This window comes from Hipposideros armiger, unplaced genomic scaffold (assembly GCF_001890085.2).
Source record: "Hipposideros armiger isolate ML-2016 unplaced genomic scaffold, ASM189008v1 scaffold_576, whole genome shotgun sequence".
Classification (NCBI taxonomy): domain Eukaryota; kingdom Metazoa; phylum Chordata; class Mammalia; order Chiroptera; family Hipposideridae; genus Hipposideros; species Hipposideros armiger.
In genome coordinates, this window is record NW_017731926.1 from 1,140,764 (window position 1) to 1,157,938 (window position 17,175).

The 17,175-nt window shown below is 36.0% G+C and overlaps 1 protein-coding gene across 7 annotated transcripts in view; it reads left to right on the plus strand.

The window, feature by feature from the left end:
• The window catches only part of WDFY3 (WD repeat and FYVE domain containing 3), a 240,176-nt gene that overhangs the window by 146,481 nt on the left and 76,520 nt on the right, over window positions 1-17,175 (plus strand). For all 7 annotated transcript variants that reach the window (XM_019624066.1, XM_019624070.1, XM_019624068.1 and 4 more), the window contains 9 exons: window positions 202-362; window positions 1,736-1,847; window positions 3,568-3,758; window positions 4,994-5,146; window positions 9,393-9,466; window positions 9,549-9,710; window positions 11,045-11,139; window positions 14,450-14,570; window positions 14,699-14,916. In XM_019624066.1, coding sequence (XP_019479611.1) covers window positions 202-362; window positions 1,736-1,847; window positions 3,568-3,758; window positions 4,994-5,146; window positions 9,393-9,466; window positions 9,549-9,710; window positions 11,045-11,139; window positions 14,450-14,570; window positions 14,699-14,916 — 1,287 coding nt within the window. The remainder of the gene's footprint in view (window positions 1-201; window positions 363-1,735; window positions 1,848-3,567; window positions 3,759-4,993; window positions 5,147-9,392; window positions 9,467-9,548; window positions 9,711-11,044; window positions 11,140-14,449; window positions 14,571-14,698; window positions 14,917-17,175) is intronic.

A 17,175-nucleotide genomic window follows, 5' to 3' on the forward strand; every position in this document is an offset into this window, starting at 1 on the left:
TATAAAGCTCTATGACTAGATGATTGTCCCTGTTTTTTAATTAAAGAAATAAATGAAGAGCTGAAAATTAAAATAGGTTTTAAATTCAGCTTCCTTGTTCCACTTTAAAAGATTTTCAAGTCTGCCAATTTAAAAATGATGTAAGAATAAAAAATTGGTGTTGGGATAATGATTTTGAAAAGGATTATTCTTCTTTTAAAGGTAAAGACGCAAAATCCGAAGGTGTAATCCCGTGTCCTGTGTCATTAGTGCCCGAGGAAAAGGTGTCTTTTGGCCTCTGTGCCCTCTCTGTGTCTTCCCTAACAGTGGCGAGAATCCGGAAGCTGTACAACAAGTTGGACAACAAAGCTATCGCCAAGCAGGTAAGCAGATGATTCCCTGGTGGGCTGAGGCCGACTCTCACTGGGGAGATGTGTCAGAGCTTCGTATGGGCTCTGCCCGAGTGTGAGGGGTTGTAGGAAACAGTGCCTTTTGGGTATTTTTTGTATGTGGTTTCTTTGGCCTTGAATGTAAACCATATTTTAGATATTAGCTTCATTTAGAAAAGTGCGGGTTGCCTTCTCAGTGCATGATTTATATTAACTCTATATATAGTTTATTGGCAATTTAAGAAATTGAACGTTAGAAAACTAAAGAAATTAATTGCTGTTTTTAAGGCTAAAACTTAAGTTTTTTTCTGGATCACCTACTATGTGCAGCCTTTCGTGGAGGACACAACAGTGGATAAAGAGAAAATCCCCTTCACCCCCCTTTATGGTTCTTCATTCTAGTGAAAGACACAGACAGCAATAACTAAAGAAAAAACCTAATGATAGAGTATGTTAGAAGGTGAAGAATGCTGTGCAGAAAAATAAAGCAGGGAAGGGGAAATAGGTGAGCTTATAGTTTTAAATAGTTTTGTCGGAGAAGGCCTCTCTGAGAAGGTGAACTGTGAGCACTTGAACGCATGAGGCAGCAGCAGTGAGGACACAGAATGGATGACTTATGTGACCGTTTACTTGAATGTGGAGTAGAGCTGATACTATGTTCACCGATAAGAGGTAGCGTGAGGCAGTGAGTGACGAGACCCTTTAAACCACCACAGAGTTGCATTCAGAAAGACCCCTGAAGCTGTTTCCCAAGGTCCCCTACCATCTTCATCTCAGTAGACTGTATTTAACCTCCTTTCTGTGAGTTTTCACACCTTTGCAAGTATTTGCACATAAAAAATAAAATAAAAGAATACTCATGTTTTTAATATTCTGATAAGGGGAGAGAGAAAATATGTGTTATCAATCATGTCTTTTTTTTCTTTCCCAATAAAAATGTTTACACTGAAATCCTGCCATCTGCAACAATATGGATGGACCTGGAGGGTATTATGCTAACTGATATATGTCAGACAGAGAAAGACAAATACCATATGTGGAATCTAAAGAACAGAATAAACGAGCAAACAAAACAGAAACAGACTCATAGAAACAAAGAACAAACTGATGGTTGCCAGAGGGGAGGTGGGTGGAAGGACGGGTGAGGAAGGTGAAGGGAAATACAGTCAATAAAAGTGTGATAAGTTTGCACGGTGACAGATGGGTACTAGACGTAGTGTGGTGATCACATCTTAAGATATATAAGTGTAGAATCACTATGTTGGACTTCTGAAACTAATACAATGTATGCCAACTATTCTTTAATAAAAATAAGTTCAGATAGTTCTTCTGTAGTTATATATTTTTTTCCCTTTCCTGTTCTTCAGTTAGGCATTTCCTCCCATGAGAATGCCACTCCAGTGAAATTGATACACAATTCAGCAGCACATCTTAATGGACCTGCTCGGACAATTGGGGCTACTCTGATTGGATACTTGGGTGAGTCAAATCGACTATTGTTTCAAGCTTTATTACTTTCAAATCTGAGTTCACTTTCCTCACTTAAGGGGTGGTGCTGAAGTTCATATAGTATGTTGCTGACCTGTAATGTTCCTGCAATATTTAGAGACTAATGTAACAGTCTCAAACTGCAGTCCACTTTAAACATATACTTCTGTGTAATTTCAAGGTAAATTTCACAGTACATTTAGGGGCAGGTGTAAAGACTTAAAAATATTGATGGCTGTTGCATGGTTTGGTGCAGCAGTGGCGGTGCTCTTGAGGGCTTCTATTACTTGGAAATGAACTACAAATGAGGTTCAGAGTATAAACACTGTGGATCCAACTTTAATAAAAGTTAGAGCTGGTGGACAGTCTGCAGAGCCTTGTACCTGATGTCTGCTTAAAAAGAGTTGATTTTTTTTTTTTTTTGGTTATATTGAGACAATCCAATCAGGCCATCCAGAATTCAGAGCCAGTGATTATATATTTTAATGTGCAAATCAGTGCATAATATGGGTTCCTTTTTAGATTAACAAGTTAGTGTTGTGCCTGTCAGAATCCTACATGTTTATCAATCCTTGGCAGTTTTAATTGTCCCAGTGATGTGCACGTAAATTAACTTTGGTTTTCTTTTTTGACTGTATTGCATTGATAAAACAGTTTCCTTTATGCTGAAACACATGGTAATTTTTCTTTATTCAATTCAACAAACACTTACTGAGCACTACTCTCCATCCTTTGCAAAAATATAGCAGCACTGTGGTATGGTACAAAAAGCAGTAACTGAAGAGTTCAAAGATTGAGGTTCCAGCCCCTATTTTGTCTCTGTGTGGCATTACACCAGATGTTTGAGCTCTGTGGACTTCAATTTTCTTACCTATATAAACTAATAATACTGTCCCTAATCCTCTCAAAAGGCAGTTTTCAAAATCCAGGGCCATAAGAAATGAAGTGTTGTGAATATTGACTGCAGAGCACATAGAAATATAAAATGCATATTAGTTTTATTTTTTTAAAAACTCAGTCTTGATCCATGGACATTCAGGTCCATTAATGCCCTTTTCAAGAAACAAGGTTAGGAATGTAGATGTGAATTTTTTTAATCGACACAAAGTTAGTACTGTGTTTTCCACATAATTGTGTCCTTCTGGACTCAACTGATGTACTATTACTCAGGTTACATAACTGGGAGAAGCGCTGAGTAATGGTCAGCAATGTGCTTTGTGCGGCTTTTCTATAGGGAATGTGCCGTCCTTACCAGGGTGGCTTCTCCCTCCCATTCCCCGGTTCACAGAGTTAAAGTGCCTTTGCTCCCCACGTTTGCCCCCCAGCACCTACCTCAGAAATACATTCCTGAGCCCTCCGTGCTTTTGAGTCCTTTTGGGGTTCTTTTGTTTGTTTTTTTAGCTGAGCCTCAGTTGGTTGAGTCCTTTTGTTGCCCAAAGCTGCATAGAAACATTTGTGCCTGCTCTCAAGCCCAGCTCTTCTCTGCTCACTCCAGTGCTCCCCGCTCTTCCCTGAGAGCATATACACGAGTGTTTATTGCCTTCTCCCAAATCCTACTGTGAATTTTTCTATTTAGAATTTTTATATTAGGATGGAAGGCTTTTTTCTTAAAATATTATTTATAATTAGTTAAATACTTCTGAAGATGATTTATTTGGTTCTTGTTTACCTGGGGAATTTATTTAATACTTTTTCACTGTCTTTTAATCAGGAGTAAGAACATTTGTCCCTAAGCCTGTTGCCACTACTTTGCAGTACATTGGGGGAGCTGCAGCCATCCTGGGCCTGGTGGCCATGGCTTCCGACGTGGAAGGGCTATATGCGGCCGTCAAGGCCCTGGTTTGTGTGGTAAAGAGTAACCCACTAGCAAGCAAAGAAATGGAAAGAATCAAGGGCTACCAGGTTTGTAACCATAAAGCTTGGCCTTCACTTTACTTTGCATAAAAAAAGATCTTGTGATTTCCATTATTTTTTCTATTTTTTTCAAACTCTGGAAGAATTATATTGTCCAAGTAGCCTTTAAAAGTCAGTAGTTTTTATTAAAACTCACATATTTCAAGTGAGAATATGAGTTGTTTTCTTTATTTTGGTTCATCCTTTTTCTCCTATCTCATCAAATCTTACTAAACCCTTGAATTAGGCTATGTTACTTCAGTACAGCTTTCATATATATTTGAATATATCTTCAGAACAATGGTTTGCTAGTTCGGCCTTATTTTTCTTATGGAAATAGGAATGAAATGCAATAAGGTCATATTACCACCTGCCCTAGAGATTGCCAGATGGGTAATAGATGCAGAGCTTTGTCCGTTTTCCTGATCTCTCCCCTCACACCCAGTCATCTTTCACCCACTTTACCCAGTGGAAGTGAGAGCCACTGTGTAATACACGTGCCCTTGCTAGGCCTGAAAACTCATTAAAAATATGCAGCATTCATGTGTTCACGTATCCGCAGTCTCAACTAGGTTTAGGCGGAAAGCTCCTTAGAAGAAGAGAAACAAGTATGTGGAGCAAGATTAAATCCCTCTAGTATAAACGCAATGCAAATGCCTTCTCTAACTTCAGCCAGTAGTACATCAGGAGTGGGCAAACTGTTTATTGTTTTCTGTAGATTTGTCACACTCTTTTGATAAGTGTTTTGTTTTGCAAAACTTTCATAATGATTATTACAGCATTGTTTACCAGGGAAAAATAGAAAAATCTAGATATTCCAACAGTATGAGAATTACTAATAATACTATAACCATTCCATAGGATAGCATTCAACCTTTTAAAACTGTAATTATTAAGACTATTACAAAAGAACAAAATCCTTTTGATTGAATGTCATGTAGAGAAAAAAAGTAGAAAATTGTTATGTACATGCATAAAGGCAACGACAATTTAAATATTTATATGTGAATTGAAAAGGTTTATGTAAAAGTGGATAGTTTAACAATAATAGGATTTCCCTGCTTCTTAGATTTTCTCTAATGTTATATTGTCATAATAAAAATTTAGAAATCAGCTTAGAAGTCTCAGGAATTGTTCTACGTAGAGGGCGCGTGTGTGTGTGTGTGTGTGTGTGTGTGTGTGTGTGTGTGTGTGTACACATATAAGATGATTGATAACAGGCATTGGGTATTGCTTTCTTTTAGTTGCTGGCAATGCTACTTAAGAAGAAACGTTCCCTTCTTAACAGCCACATTCTCCATCTAACTTTTTCCTTGGTGGGAACTGTTGATAGTGGACATGAGACCTCCATTATTCCCAATTCAACTGCTTTCCAGGATCTACTTTGTGATTTTGAAGTATGTACATAAACACTAACTGGTAATATATAATCAGTGAATTAATTTCTTGTTCTCTGTATTAATAGAGTCAACTACTGTACAATTTTGTCTCTAAGATTCATTCTGTAATTTTATGATGCTCATGTTAATGTCATTAGTAAAATATGAAAAATAGGGTAATGATGGGGTTCCTTCTCCCTGAGGATGTTTCGTTTTACAAACAGTATAGAAGTGAAGTGCCTATACCTAGCCATATAGCTAATTTGCTGCTACCTCTAGCATTACGAGAGGCAAACATATTTTCATCAAATAATTCTGATAGAAACTTTTCCTCAGTAAATAGGAGCTAGACCTGGAATTTTGGTTGATAGTAGCTGCTTAGTAAAGTACCATTCATTTCACCAAAATAACAAGATTTTCTTGTCTTATTACTATAAACCACTTCCTCTCTGTCCTCTCAAGGCACCACTTAATCCTTCCATATCCTTTTTCCATTTAATTTCTTGTTCACAGAACTTTGCATACTCGTCACTATACATATTATACATATATCTCCCCCTGTGAGACTATAGGACTTATGAGTGCAGAGATTGTATCCATCTTCCTTTGTATCCCGACCACCCAGAATGCTGGCTGAGTGTAAAGCCTAGGCCCTAACTCTTCTACCTCATAACTACTGTGAGCTCTGTCTTGTCAGTTATTTTAAATCTGTGATAAACAGGCACACATGCCCTAATTCTTGACTGAAACTTTGACATCTTACAGCAGCTTGGCCTATGCACAGTGTACTCGGTTCTCAGCATCCACAGCCCCCAGTAGCACCTGACACAGTCAGCCTGTTGCCCTCTCGCATCGCCGAGCTCTTTCGCTTTCAGCCATCACTATCTTGGTTCTTACATTTTGTCACTATTTTCCCCATAATTTTATGGCTGTGAAATTTTCATTATTACATCAAAGTGTCCAACTTCACTCCCTTATCTTTTCCTTTATTTGTTGTTTTCCTTCCTTAGATTCTCACCCAGTTCTCCAGCCTCAGCTCTACAGAGTTGACTCTAGAATCTAAACCTCTCACTTGACGTCTGAGTTCCTGACTTATTTGCTCACCATTTCCATTTTTATGTCCCAGCGACACCTAAACTGAACTTAACATCCTTCCCCAAATTAGCTCTTCCTTCCAACTCCTGTTTCTATTAATAACACCACCATTCCCTCAGTCACTGAGGCTTGAAATTGGAAAATCAGCTTTCTTCTTCCTCAGTGTTTATAAATACTTGGATATCAAGTCGTGTAGATTCTATATTTCATGGAGCCCGCCTTTTTTTTCCTACTGCTACATCCTTAGCCAAGCCCTAATCAATTCTCCTCTTCACCTCTCACCTACTGCTTCCCGCCTTTACTTAATCTGTCGTATTTAATGTTTTTACCTAATAGTATATTTAATACGTTATTCTTTCTAAGGCGCAATCATATCACTATTCCAAAACTTTGAGTGGTTTTTCCCTTCCTACACAATAAAGTACATATTTCTCAGCCTGGTATCCAAAGTTCTAATACACGAACCTCTCATTCCTGTAGAAAATGTCTATTGAGTATCTTTGAACCAGGCATTTTATTTTGTGTTAAGCATGTGAAAATAAAGACAGAGTCCCTGCCTCAAGGCAGTTAGTCCATTAGTAGAGAAAAACAAATCCGTAAACAAATTAAAAACCTGTGAAAGCACAGAGGTAAAAGTATGCAGAAAGAATTATGTGACTACTAAGGAGCCCTGCTTAATCAAGCCTAGCTTTGTTTTCATCTACTAATTGACACATTTAAATCATGGATTGTCTTTTGTTTCAGATTTCTGATTAAAATCTAATATACAAACATAAAAAATTTAGGTGCTTGATATATAGTGGCTTTTACTTTACCTTGCTCACTTTATGGTGTTATATAGCATTCCTAATTACCCCAAACCACGGTGATCTATAAATACTTAATTTACCCTATTTTTAGAACAGACATTTGACAAATAAATAAAATAGTTGTGATAGCATACAAGCATTTTCTCTTTTAGTGGCGGTTCTAGAATTTATACTACACATACATACGTAACAATTGAGTCTGTCTTCAAAGTGTGTTATACCACTTTACAGATAGTGTAAAACCCTTGCAACACATACTTCTGTTTTTTTCTTTCCTGTCCTTTGTGCCGTTATCAGACATTTTACTTCTATTATGTTTATAATCCCTATAATACTTTGTATTATTTTAGTTTTAAAGTCAATTATCTTTTAAAGACATTTTAAATTTTTTTTCTATTTTCCCACATACATAGTATTCAACATTTTTTTTTTTTAAGATTTTATTGGGGAATTGGGGGAGGGGAACAGCGCTGGGGAATCGGGGGAACTGGGGACAGACAAGTTGCTGTCCTTTCGTTCTTCAGTCTAGTTGTGGAGGATATTGCTTCTCTGGCCCAAGTTGGAACCATCATTGCGCTCTTCCCAGGCGAGGCAGATCAGTCGCTGGCCTCTGGACAGCCACTCACAGCGACTGCTGGCCACTCGAGCTGGTTGCCGGCTACACACGGTAGCTTATGGCCACCCACTGCAGCAGGGGACTGCAGCTTACGCCGTCGCTGGCGACCTACGGCAGCCCAGCCCCAGGTTGAGCTGCCGTTCACCATCTTAGCTGTAGAGGGCAGTGTCACTGGCCCTCATATGTGGGATCCGAACCGGAGCCCTCTGTCATCCCAAGCTAATTCTTAACCAACCCGCCACTCGGCCGGCCCTCATGACATTCTTTATTCTTTGTGAAGATCCAGATTCCTATCTTGTATAATTAATTCTTCTGCCTGAAGAACTTTCTTTAACACCTCCTTGCAGTGCTTGTCTGCTTGCAATAAATTCTCCCATATGAAAAAGAGTCATTACCGTTTTCTTCTTTGTTGAAGGATGTTTTTGCATAGAATAGAATTCTCATTGATGGTTTTTATTCTTTTCATATTTTAAAGATTTAAGTCACTCCATTGTCATTTTTGTGTTTCCTCGGCTTTGTTGGCTTTTTTAGATCTGTGAGTTTATCATTTTCATCAGATTGGGAATTGTTTTAGCCATTGTTTCTTCAATTATTTTTTCTGGTACCCTCCCCCAGCATTGCTGGACTCCAGTTGCACATGGGTTACTTGCTTTTGTCCCACAAGCCACTAATGCTCCACCTAGTAATTCCTTTTTAGCATTTTTTCTCGTACTTCATTTTGATTGGTTTCCATTGTTACGTCTTCAAGTTTACTGATTTTTTTCCTGAGTGTCTAATCTGCTGTTAGTCTCATCCAGTATATTTTCATTTTAAATCTTTAATTTTTCATCTCTAGAAGTTCATTTTGGATCTTTGGTTATCTTCTATTTCTCTCCTTGTGTTCATATTTTTTTGTTACGTTCTTTAGCATATAGAGCACATTTTTAATAGCTTTTTTAAGGTCCTGATAATTTCATAATTTTTGTCATTTTGGGGCTATTTATAATAATTGATTTTTCTCCTCCTTATGGGTCATATTTCCTTTTTCTTTGCTTACTTGGTAATTTTTGATTGGATGCTAAATTTTACATTGCTGAGTGCTAGATTTTGTTGTATTCCTTTTAAAGAGTATTGAACTTTGCTGTGGCATTGCAGTTGTCTTGATCCTTTGGAGAAATGCTTTTAACCTTTGTTAGGGTGAATCTAGAAAAACCTTTAGTGGAGTGCTAATTTAGCCCCACTACTAAGGTATTTACACTCCTGAGACTACTCAATTCCCCACAGATTATGAAGTATCTATGCTCTGGTTGGTAGGCATGCAAAATAGCCTCAGCTCTTTTTGAGTTTCAGGAATTGTGTACCAGTTTGTGGTGGTTAATTCCAGTTTTGGACCCCACATGAGAGTCCAGTCATTCAGTCTTCGTATTCAGTATATAGTATTCAGTATTCATTATACTCAGTATATGGTATTCAGTGTTGAGTAATAGTATTCAGTCTTTGGTTCCCGGGAAACTTTCCATAGATCTTGCATTTCCAGGTGCTTACTCTAGTAGGATAATTTCCATAACAAGTATTCCTTTATAAACAGAATCAGAAGTCATATGTACAAGCAATTTTATAGGGCTTCACCAAATAAAAATTATAATAAAGTGGTTATATTCAATTAATTAACAAGTGAAATAGTTCCATGTACTCCATTTGCATTTGTTGCATTGGCATTTGGGGTATTTGTTAACCCTAAGTATACCATTGTTCTTTATTGTAGGTCTGGCTCCATGCACCGTATGAACTTCATCTTTCTTTATTTGAACACTTTATTGAACTGCTCACAGAGTCCAGGTATTTGTTAAACCTATGTAGCTTGTTGTTTAGTTATTGAAGAGATGATAGTATAGTGTGTAAATTCTTCTTTGTCTTGTAGTGAAGCTTCAAAGAATGCCAAACTAATGAGGGAATTCCAGCTAATCCCAAAGCTGCTCCTGACTCTGCGAGATATGTCTTTATCCCAGCCTACCATTGCTGCTATTAGTAACGTGCTGAGCTTCTTATTGCAAGGTTTTCCCAACAGCAATGACCTGCTCAGGTAGTGAAAACTTCTGTATCTGTCTGTCTATTAACTGAAAGTATAAGTGAGGTTAAGATAAATGAGATGATTGTAATTGGTTCTTAGACCTGTGTAACACCCGTAATGGTAATTCAAGGCCTTTATAAGGCACAGGAAACACGCATGTCTCAGTATCTTGCCTTACTAAAGCAAAGCCAGTTGTTGCCACTAGTTAATAATAGGGTATTGGTAGGAATGAAGCCGATGAGATTGATTGTCCTGGACATAAAAGTGTTCTGGATAGAATTCTCGGTCCCTCTTCCCCAAGCCCTGCTGCTTCTCTGTGTGCACAGACACTCCCACCCACCCACAGTGGGCATGCCTTCTCCTTTACATTTATTCTCTATCACCCAAGCAGATGATGATATTTTATTTTTGCATATTCAAACCTTTTATATGATGTATTATTTTGCTGCTAATGTTCAATATGGGTTAAGGCCTATTTATGGGCTGTAGAAATGTTCTGACATTCACATAATTCCTATCTTAACTGGACATGGAAAGAAAAAAATCACCTAACCAAAGTATTTTCCAAGAAGAGAATTGCTTAGACTGGACTTGATACCACTTTTGTTATAATCTTCCAGGCACAGGTGAAAGAAAGCACACCTACTTTTTAAAGTATTCCCGATATACTAATCTCTAATTTGTATACCATGAAAATCACTCACTGTTATATGAATTTACCTTGAAAAGGTTTTTTTAACTTGATATTTAAAACTGGAGTTTTAAAATTATTTTGGAGATTATTGTTATTATTAACAATGCTTATTTCAATCTTACCCTGGTACTGTAATGATTACTTTGCTAAAATTATCACTTGACACCTATGAAGCTTTTCTCTACTCTAGAAATTAAGAAACTAAGGCCCAGAAAGGTTAACCTGCTTGCCCCAAGTAACAAGATGAAAACCTGATACAGCCAGTATTTTAACCTTACCTGTTTCCAAAACCCAAGTTCTTAATTACTAGACTACAGCGGAGCAGATGCATATGGATAATATCAGGACATTTTAATTTGAATCATACTATTTGGTTCTTGAAATCATTTGGGTCAGTGCAGTAAAGGACTCATATTTCTAAAGTAGTATATTTTTCCCTATATTTTAAAACATTGTAACATATACAATGTTAATTGCGATAGTCCTACAGGAAGTAAACCAAATATATAGTCACCTAAAGGTCTGTAAAAGAGTACTTAAAACCAGAAGTTCTGTTTTGTTTTCATTTCGTTGTTGTTTCTTTGTGTTTTGTTGTTTGTTTTGGGGAGAGAAAAAATAAAACCCATAACTTTTTTTTCTCTTGTATTTAAAGGTTTGGCCAGTTTATTTCTTCTACTTTACCAACCTTTGCAGTTTGTGAGAAGTTTGTAGTCATGGAAATAAACAACGAAGAGAAGCTTGACACTGGTGAGTTGATGTTGGAGCTTAAAGCTAATTACTATGCCCTGATTTCTTCCGGCACTAATTAGACTTGAATTATATGTGATACTATTCTATCACTTTTCTCCTTACATTTCTTTTGGTCTTTCACAGATACATTTGTCTTAAATCAATATGCAGAAGTTTAGAATTATCCATAGAATATAAATATAGTGTGAATTTTATTTTAAAAGCAAAATCTTTCCCATTTTTAGAGGATTTATCACTATGTTCTTTTAAATAGCGAACTCTTCCAGGGTGATTTTTAGCATTATTTGATTTTTTTAAAGATTTATGTACATCTTTTCAGAAACACAGATACTTGCTAATACGAGTTGTATCTGTGTTACTATTATTTTCATTTACCTGTTAAATTTTAGTAGTCACTTAGGAAAAGAATATTTCACAACAATCATTTTATTTAAGTATAAAATAAAAAGAATTCCATAAGTTGTGAGATTCTGAGCCTGTAAGAGCCACTTTTTTTTTTTTTAGCTTTCCTCATTTGGTTCATATTTTTTCCCCCTCTATTCCAATATACTGTTTTTCCTGTTATATATTCTAGGACATAAGATTTGCTTGGAATACCTTGAAACGACCTTTTAGATTGACCTGTAATTAAATTAACAATGCTTATATTTGTCCACCATTCTTTACATTATTATCCTGTTACATTTTCCATAATCATATCATGAGTGATTTTCTTTAAACCCTACATCTACCTGGAGGGCAGAGAAGAAATCCTCTTAGTATCAGAGCCTCACAAAGAAGTTCTACATGTTGGCTGTTCCATCTGGAGCACAACCTCTGCAGGGCTTTATGAATAAGCAGAGAAAGTGGAGTAATCCTGTTTTTCAAAGGAGAAGCTAAGAGATTTGAGATTTGAGGGGCTACGTAAATCCAGCAAATCACAGAGCAGAACATAAGGCCCCTCCCTACTGCCTGCTCTCATTCAGAACAGTGTTGACATTTTTTTTTTTTTTAAGATTTTATTGGGGAATTGGGGGAGGGAACAGACAAGTTGCTGTCCTTATGTTCTTCAGTCTAGTTGTGGAGGACATCGTTTCGCTGGCCCATGTTGGTATTATCATTGCGCTCTTCCCAGGTGAGGCAGATCAATCTCTAGCCATTGGTCGGCTGCTGGCTCACTCCAGCTGCCAGCCACTCACGCTGGCTGCTGGCCACTCACGGTAGCTTACAGCAGCCCACTGCAGCTCCACTACAGCCTATGCCGTTACCGGCGACTCACGGCAGCCCAACTCCAGGTCGAGCCGTAATTCACCACCTTAGTTGTAGAGGGCACAGCGTCACTGGCCCTCATGTGGGATCCAAACTGGCGGCCCTGCTGCTCAGAGCTCGCACCCCAAGCCAACTCTTAAATGACGAGTCACTCGGCCGGCCCAGTGTTGACATTTCTTTGTTAAAGCAAATTAGCTGTGGATGAGAAGCATAAAGATCAAATCAATGGATAACACCTACTGAGTGCTTTATATCACAGACACTGTTTAAGCACTTTATTTAATCTTGTAAGAACACTATACAGTAGGTACTAATGTTATCCCAATTTTATAAGGGAAGAAACTGAGGCCCAGAGAAATTGAGTAAAAGAAACTTACCTGAGATTATACTACTGCCCATGAACCCAGGTAGTCCAAACCAACATTCTTAACTTTCTAACCACTAAATTCTTCTACCACATGCAAGCATTGTTTCTAAATTCCGAATTAATATAAGCCAAGTAAATAGGAATTGGAAAGCAAAAGTACTTTTAAAACCTTTGGAAATATATAACACATTCATTTCAAGTATAAAAAATGATGTGGTAAAATATTTCTCTAGTCTCCTTATATCTTGCTAGCTGTTGAAAATTCAGTAACCACAACTAGTTAAAATTTTCTTTGATAAGAGTACAGTAGTAGGGATGTGTAAATTAGCAGACTTTTCTGTTGCTCTGCCAAGTTGACTAGACTAGTATTCTCATCACTTCATTGAAACAATAATAAAGTCAGAAGCACATGCCAGGTCTCGTTAGTCTATGATATTTATTGTTTGTTTGCTATGGACTAGAGTGTAATATTAAGTGTAATATGATGTTCCAAAAAAGTTAAACTATAGTTTTTTCTTTCAAATAGTTTACAGAGTATTCAGGGTACATCTGCAAAAAAGAAAATGGCTTGAATAATGATGAATAGTGAAATGCTAATCAATGCAAAATAAAATAAATTACATAAAAGGGCAGTGTAGTGTGGAATAAAAACATCAGTGTGAGTGGGAAGAGCTAACCTGGAAATTCCTTGCAGAGTTCATTGTTTTAAACTATTTGAACATTAAGGAGAAGCATGACTGACAGTGAGAAACTAGACATTAAAATGAAGGAGAATTTTTAATTTCTGTATGGGTTGTCATTTCATTGAAAAGAAATAATCGAAAGGAAATAGCTTCTATATCAATGTAGGCTGTGTAGTGCACTTTCAATATAATAAGACAGTTTGTAAATTACCAGTCCTGTGCCTCTTAGAAGGGGAGGGAATTTTGAAGTATCCCTCCTGATGATGAAGCACTAAATTAGCATTTAAAAGACAATGTTTAAGGGTACAAATAGTCCCTTGCCCAAACAAGAATGTGTAACCATGGTAGTTCACGTTTTGGCTGAGCTTCAATTCTGGAATAAAGGAAATGATGTGGATCGTGACTTACTAACTCAGCTCATTAGCGGCAGAGCTGGGCCTAGAACACTGGACCGCTGGTGTCCAGTCCTGTGTGCTTTCAGCACGAGCCAGTGAGAACCATAAGCCGTTTGCCTCCCTTTTCCAGTTTCTCTTACGCATTTGTGTGCCTTTTACCTGTCTTTTGTGCTATAAACTTTTCTTCATGTAGTATGTTTATTAAATAGTTTATGCTTCCTCTTTTCAATTTTTAAGTCAGGTAAATTTAACTAATTATGCCCTTAAAAATGAAACTGGAAGTTAAGGATTTGGATTTTTTTTTTTTTCATTCATGTGATCCTCATTTGAGTACTTCCCCTTTGTTGGTAGGGGAGGAGGAGTATTAGTGTAAAAAGGTGTTCACAGCCTTTATTATCACTTGTTCAGATAATGTCAAATGTAAATAAACAATTTTCAGGATTCTAAAGAGAAATGATTTAATGGACCCTTTTTCTTAAACACTTTAATGGAAAGTACTAGAGAAAGTGTATTCTAAAAGATACATTTTTTTCAGTGATATTCCTAGAATAGATTTGGATATTTTATCCTGGTTTAACTGCTAGGGCAATTTAATGTATTTCTTTTTATTATAGGAGCTGAAGAAGAGTTTGGAGGTCTTGTATCTGCTAATCTTATACTTTTGAGGAACAGACTTCTAGATATCTTGCTAAAACTAGTTTACACATCTAAAGAAAAGACAAGCATTAATTTGCAGTAAGTAAAATACTTTTAGAATTGATGGTACCAGTGTTTATTTTTAGTATCTCAAGAACTTTTTTTTTAATTTGAAATCCTAATCCTTCCAACTAATGTTTTGTTTTAATCCACCCATCTTTGAATAGAGCTTGTGAAGAACTGGTCAAGACACTGGGTTTTGACTGGATTATGATGTTCATGGAAGAACATTTGCATTCCACCACAGTTACAGCAGCTATGAGAATCCTCGTTGTCCTACTGAGTAATCAGTCCATTCTCATCAAGTTTAAAGAAGGACTCAGTGGTGGAGGGTGGCTGGAACAGACAGATTCTGTCTTAACTAACAAGATTGGAACTGTATTAGGTATGGGACTTTTACAGTCGGCTGCTTTAAAATAAGCCATTGTGTTTTGTTTTTAAATCTTATGTAAGCTTGTACTCTTCAGTTTATCTGTCAACCATTAAGAGTCATGAATTTTAATTAATGATAGAATAAAAGCTTAGAAAGTTTCAAATTTGGCTTTTTTAATTGCAAAAGCAACTGAAGTCAGAGATGGGATATTAAGATGTGAAAAGTCAAGGGAATTCTTTAGTATCTTTTCGTAGCATAGTTCTCTTGCTGATCTATAAGTAAATAGCAAATTATCAGAACTGAATGAATAATAACAATAATTTTGAGTGCTTATTCTGTGCCAGTTATTAAACACTTTTATTCTCACAGTAGCCCTGTGAGGTATAAACACTGTCATACCCATTTTGCAGATGAGAAAGCCAAGGCATGGAGTAAAGTCAGTTGTCAGCTAGGAAGTGTCAAAATTTCAATCCAGGTCAGTCAGCTCCATAGCCCTTGTTTTTAACAGTTATGTTATATTGCCACTCTAAGATTTAAGCTCAGAGTTTTAGCCAAAGCTTATTTTTTGCTCACCAGCTACATGCTGTTCTCAACACGGAATTGAGCATTTAAGTAATATTTAAAAATTATATAGTTTCCTATGTTAAGAGGAACTGGTATATTTCTGTTCATATTAATTACCTTATTTTGGAAAATAATTTTTTAAGATAATGTGTTTATTGAAAATTATAATCATTCAATTCTTAAAGTATTTTAAAAATATATTTGTCTTTATAACATTACACTTTAAGATCATATGTGATTGTATTCTGCAACTAGCATCAAGGTACTATTTACACTTGTGAGATGGGAAAATTAGGGATCAGAATTTAATATGTAATTTATCTGTTTAAAAAAGTGTGAAAGTATCAATAGCTAGGTGCTGCCTCTACTGCTTTCTCAAATACTAAAGCAAATGATAAGAAGACAGCTTTCAACATAGAATGATTTTATTGTTGCATTTCATGTGGAAAATGTCTGAAGAAACTTGATGTTTGATGAAGAAAGAAATTCACTGTAAAATAATTTCTTGAGAAAATTACTTTAAAATATGAATTTTAAGTTATCATCATAGATACTTTTATGATCTGGAAAAAGAATCACTATTTTGCACTGACTCTGGGGGAGGAATATAGCCTACAAATGCTGTTATTAAGAACAGTTTGGTAGCAAGAAATTTAGCTTATTGACCCTAGTAATAGCTACTAAGAGAATAAATAATGCAAGGCTCAATTGGATGTGAGAGTTTTAAATGCTAATTGACATAACCAGTCTCACTGAAGCCCAAACACTAAAGTAGTAAGAACCCTCGAGATTCATATAGCACATTGTGGTTTGCAAAATTCTTTAACATATATCATCTCATTTGGGCTTCATGATCCTGGAGACAAGTACATATTTTATAATACATAAGTTATATTTTATAGGAAGTAAACGTAAAAACATAAATTAAGGATTAATTTTTTTAATTAGGAAAGTAAGACTATTAAATGCATAACATTCCTGAGTCACACAGTAATAGAGTCTAAGTGTGTATTCTAAATGTTAGCCCCATCCACTTTTTCTGTCCTACATCACTTCAGTAATATCAGAACAAGGTGCTTACACTGTACCTGACCTACCTGGCTTCATGCGTTAGAATTTGTATGTCCTTCATTGATAACTGCCTACACTTTACATATGCTGCTCTGGTTCTAAAAGAGAAATCTAGGTATTTAATTTATGTTTAATTTAAATTTGATTCAATTTAATTATCCCTGAATGACTATCTGATACATACATATGTGTGAAGATAGATAGACAGATATAGATATAGCATCTCATTTGATTCTATTTATTTTTGACGAGCAACCTAATGTTTTTGAATGTTTTATTCACATTTATTAATTCATATCAAATTTTTCTTTATAAAACTACCTTCCATTAACTGTAACTTGAATCTAAATTAATGCTTAATTATAAATAATACATTAAGTATTCTTTAAGATTAATTATAGGGAAAAATAGGGTGCAAGAATTTAGAAAGGAAAATGCTAGTGTCGGTTTTCATTTAGAACCTGTAGTTTAATCAAAAATTTTTTCCTATTTAATGTATAAAATATCACTGTCTCTTGATTTCTTTTTTTTAAATCTTTTAATTATTTTTTATTATGAAATACACATTTTTTAGAATTAGTTTCAGCTGTACAACACAGTGCAATAGTTATACTTTTTACCCCTCGAAGTGACAAC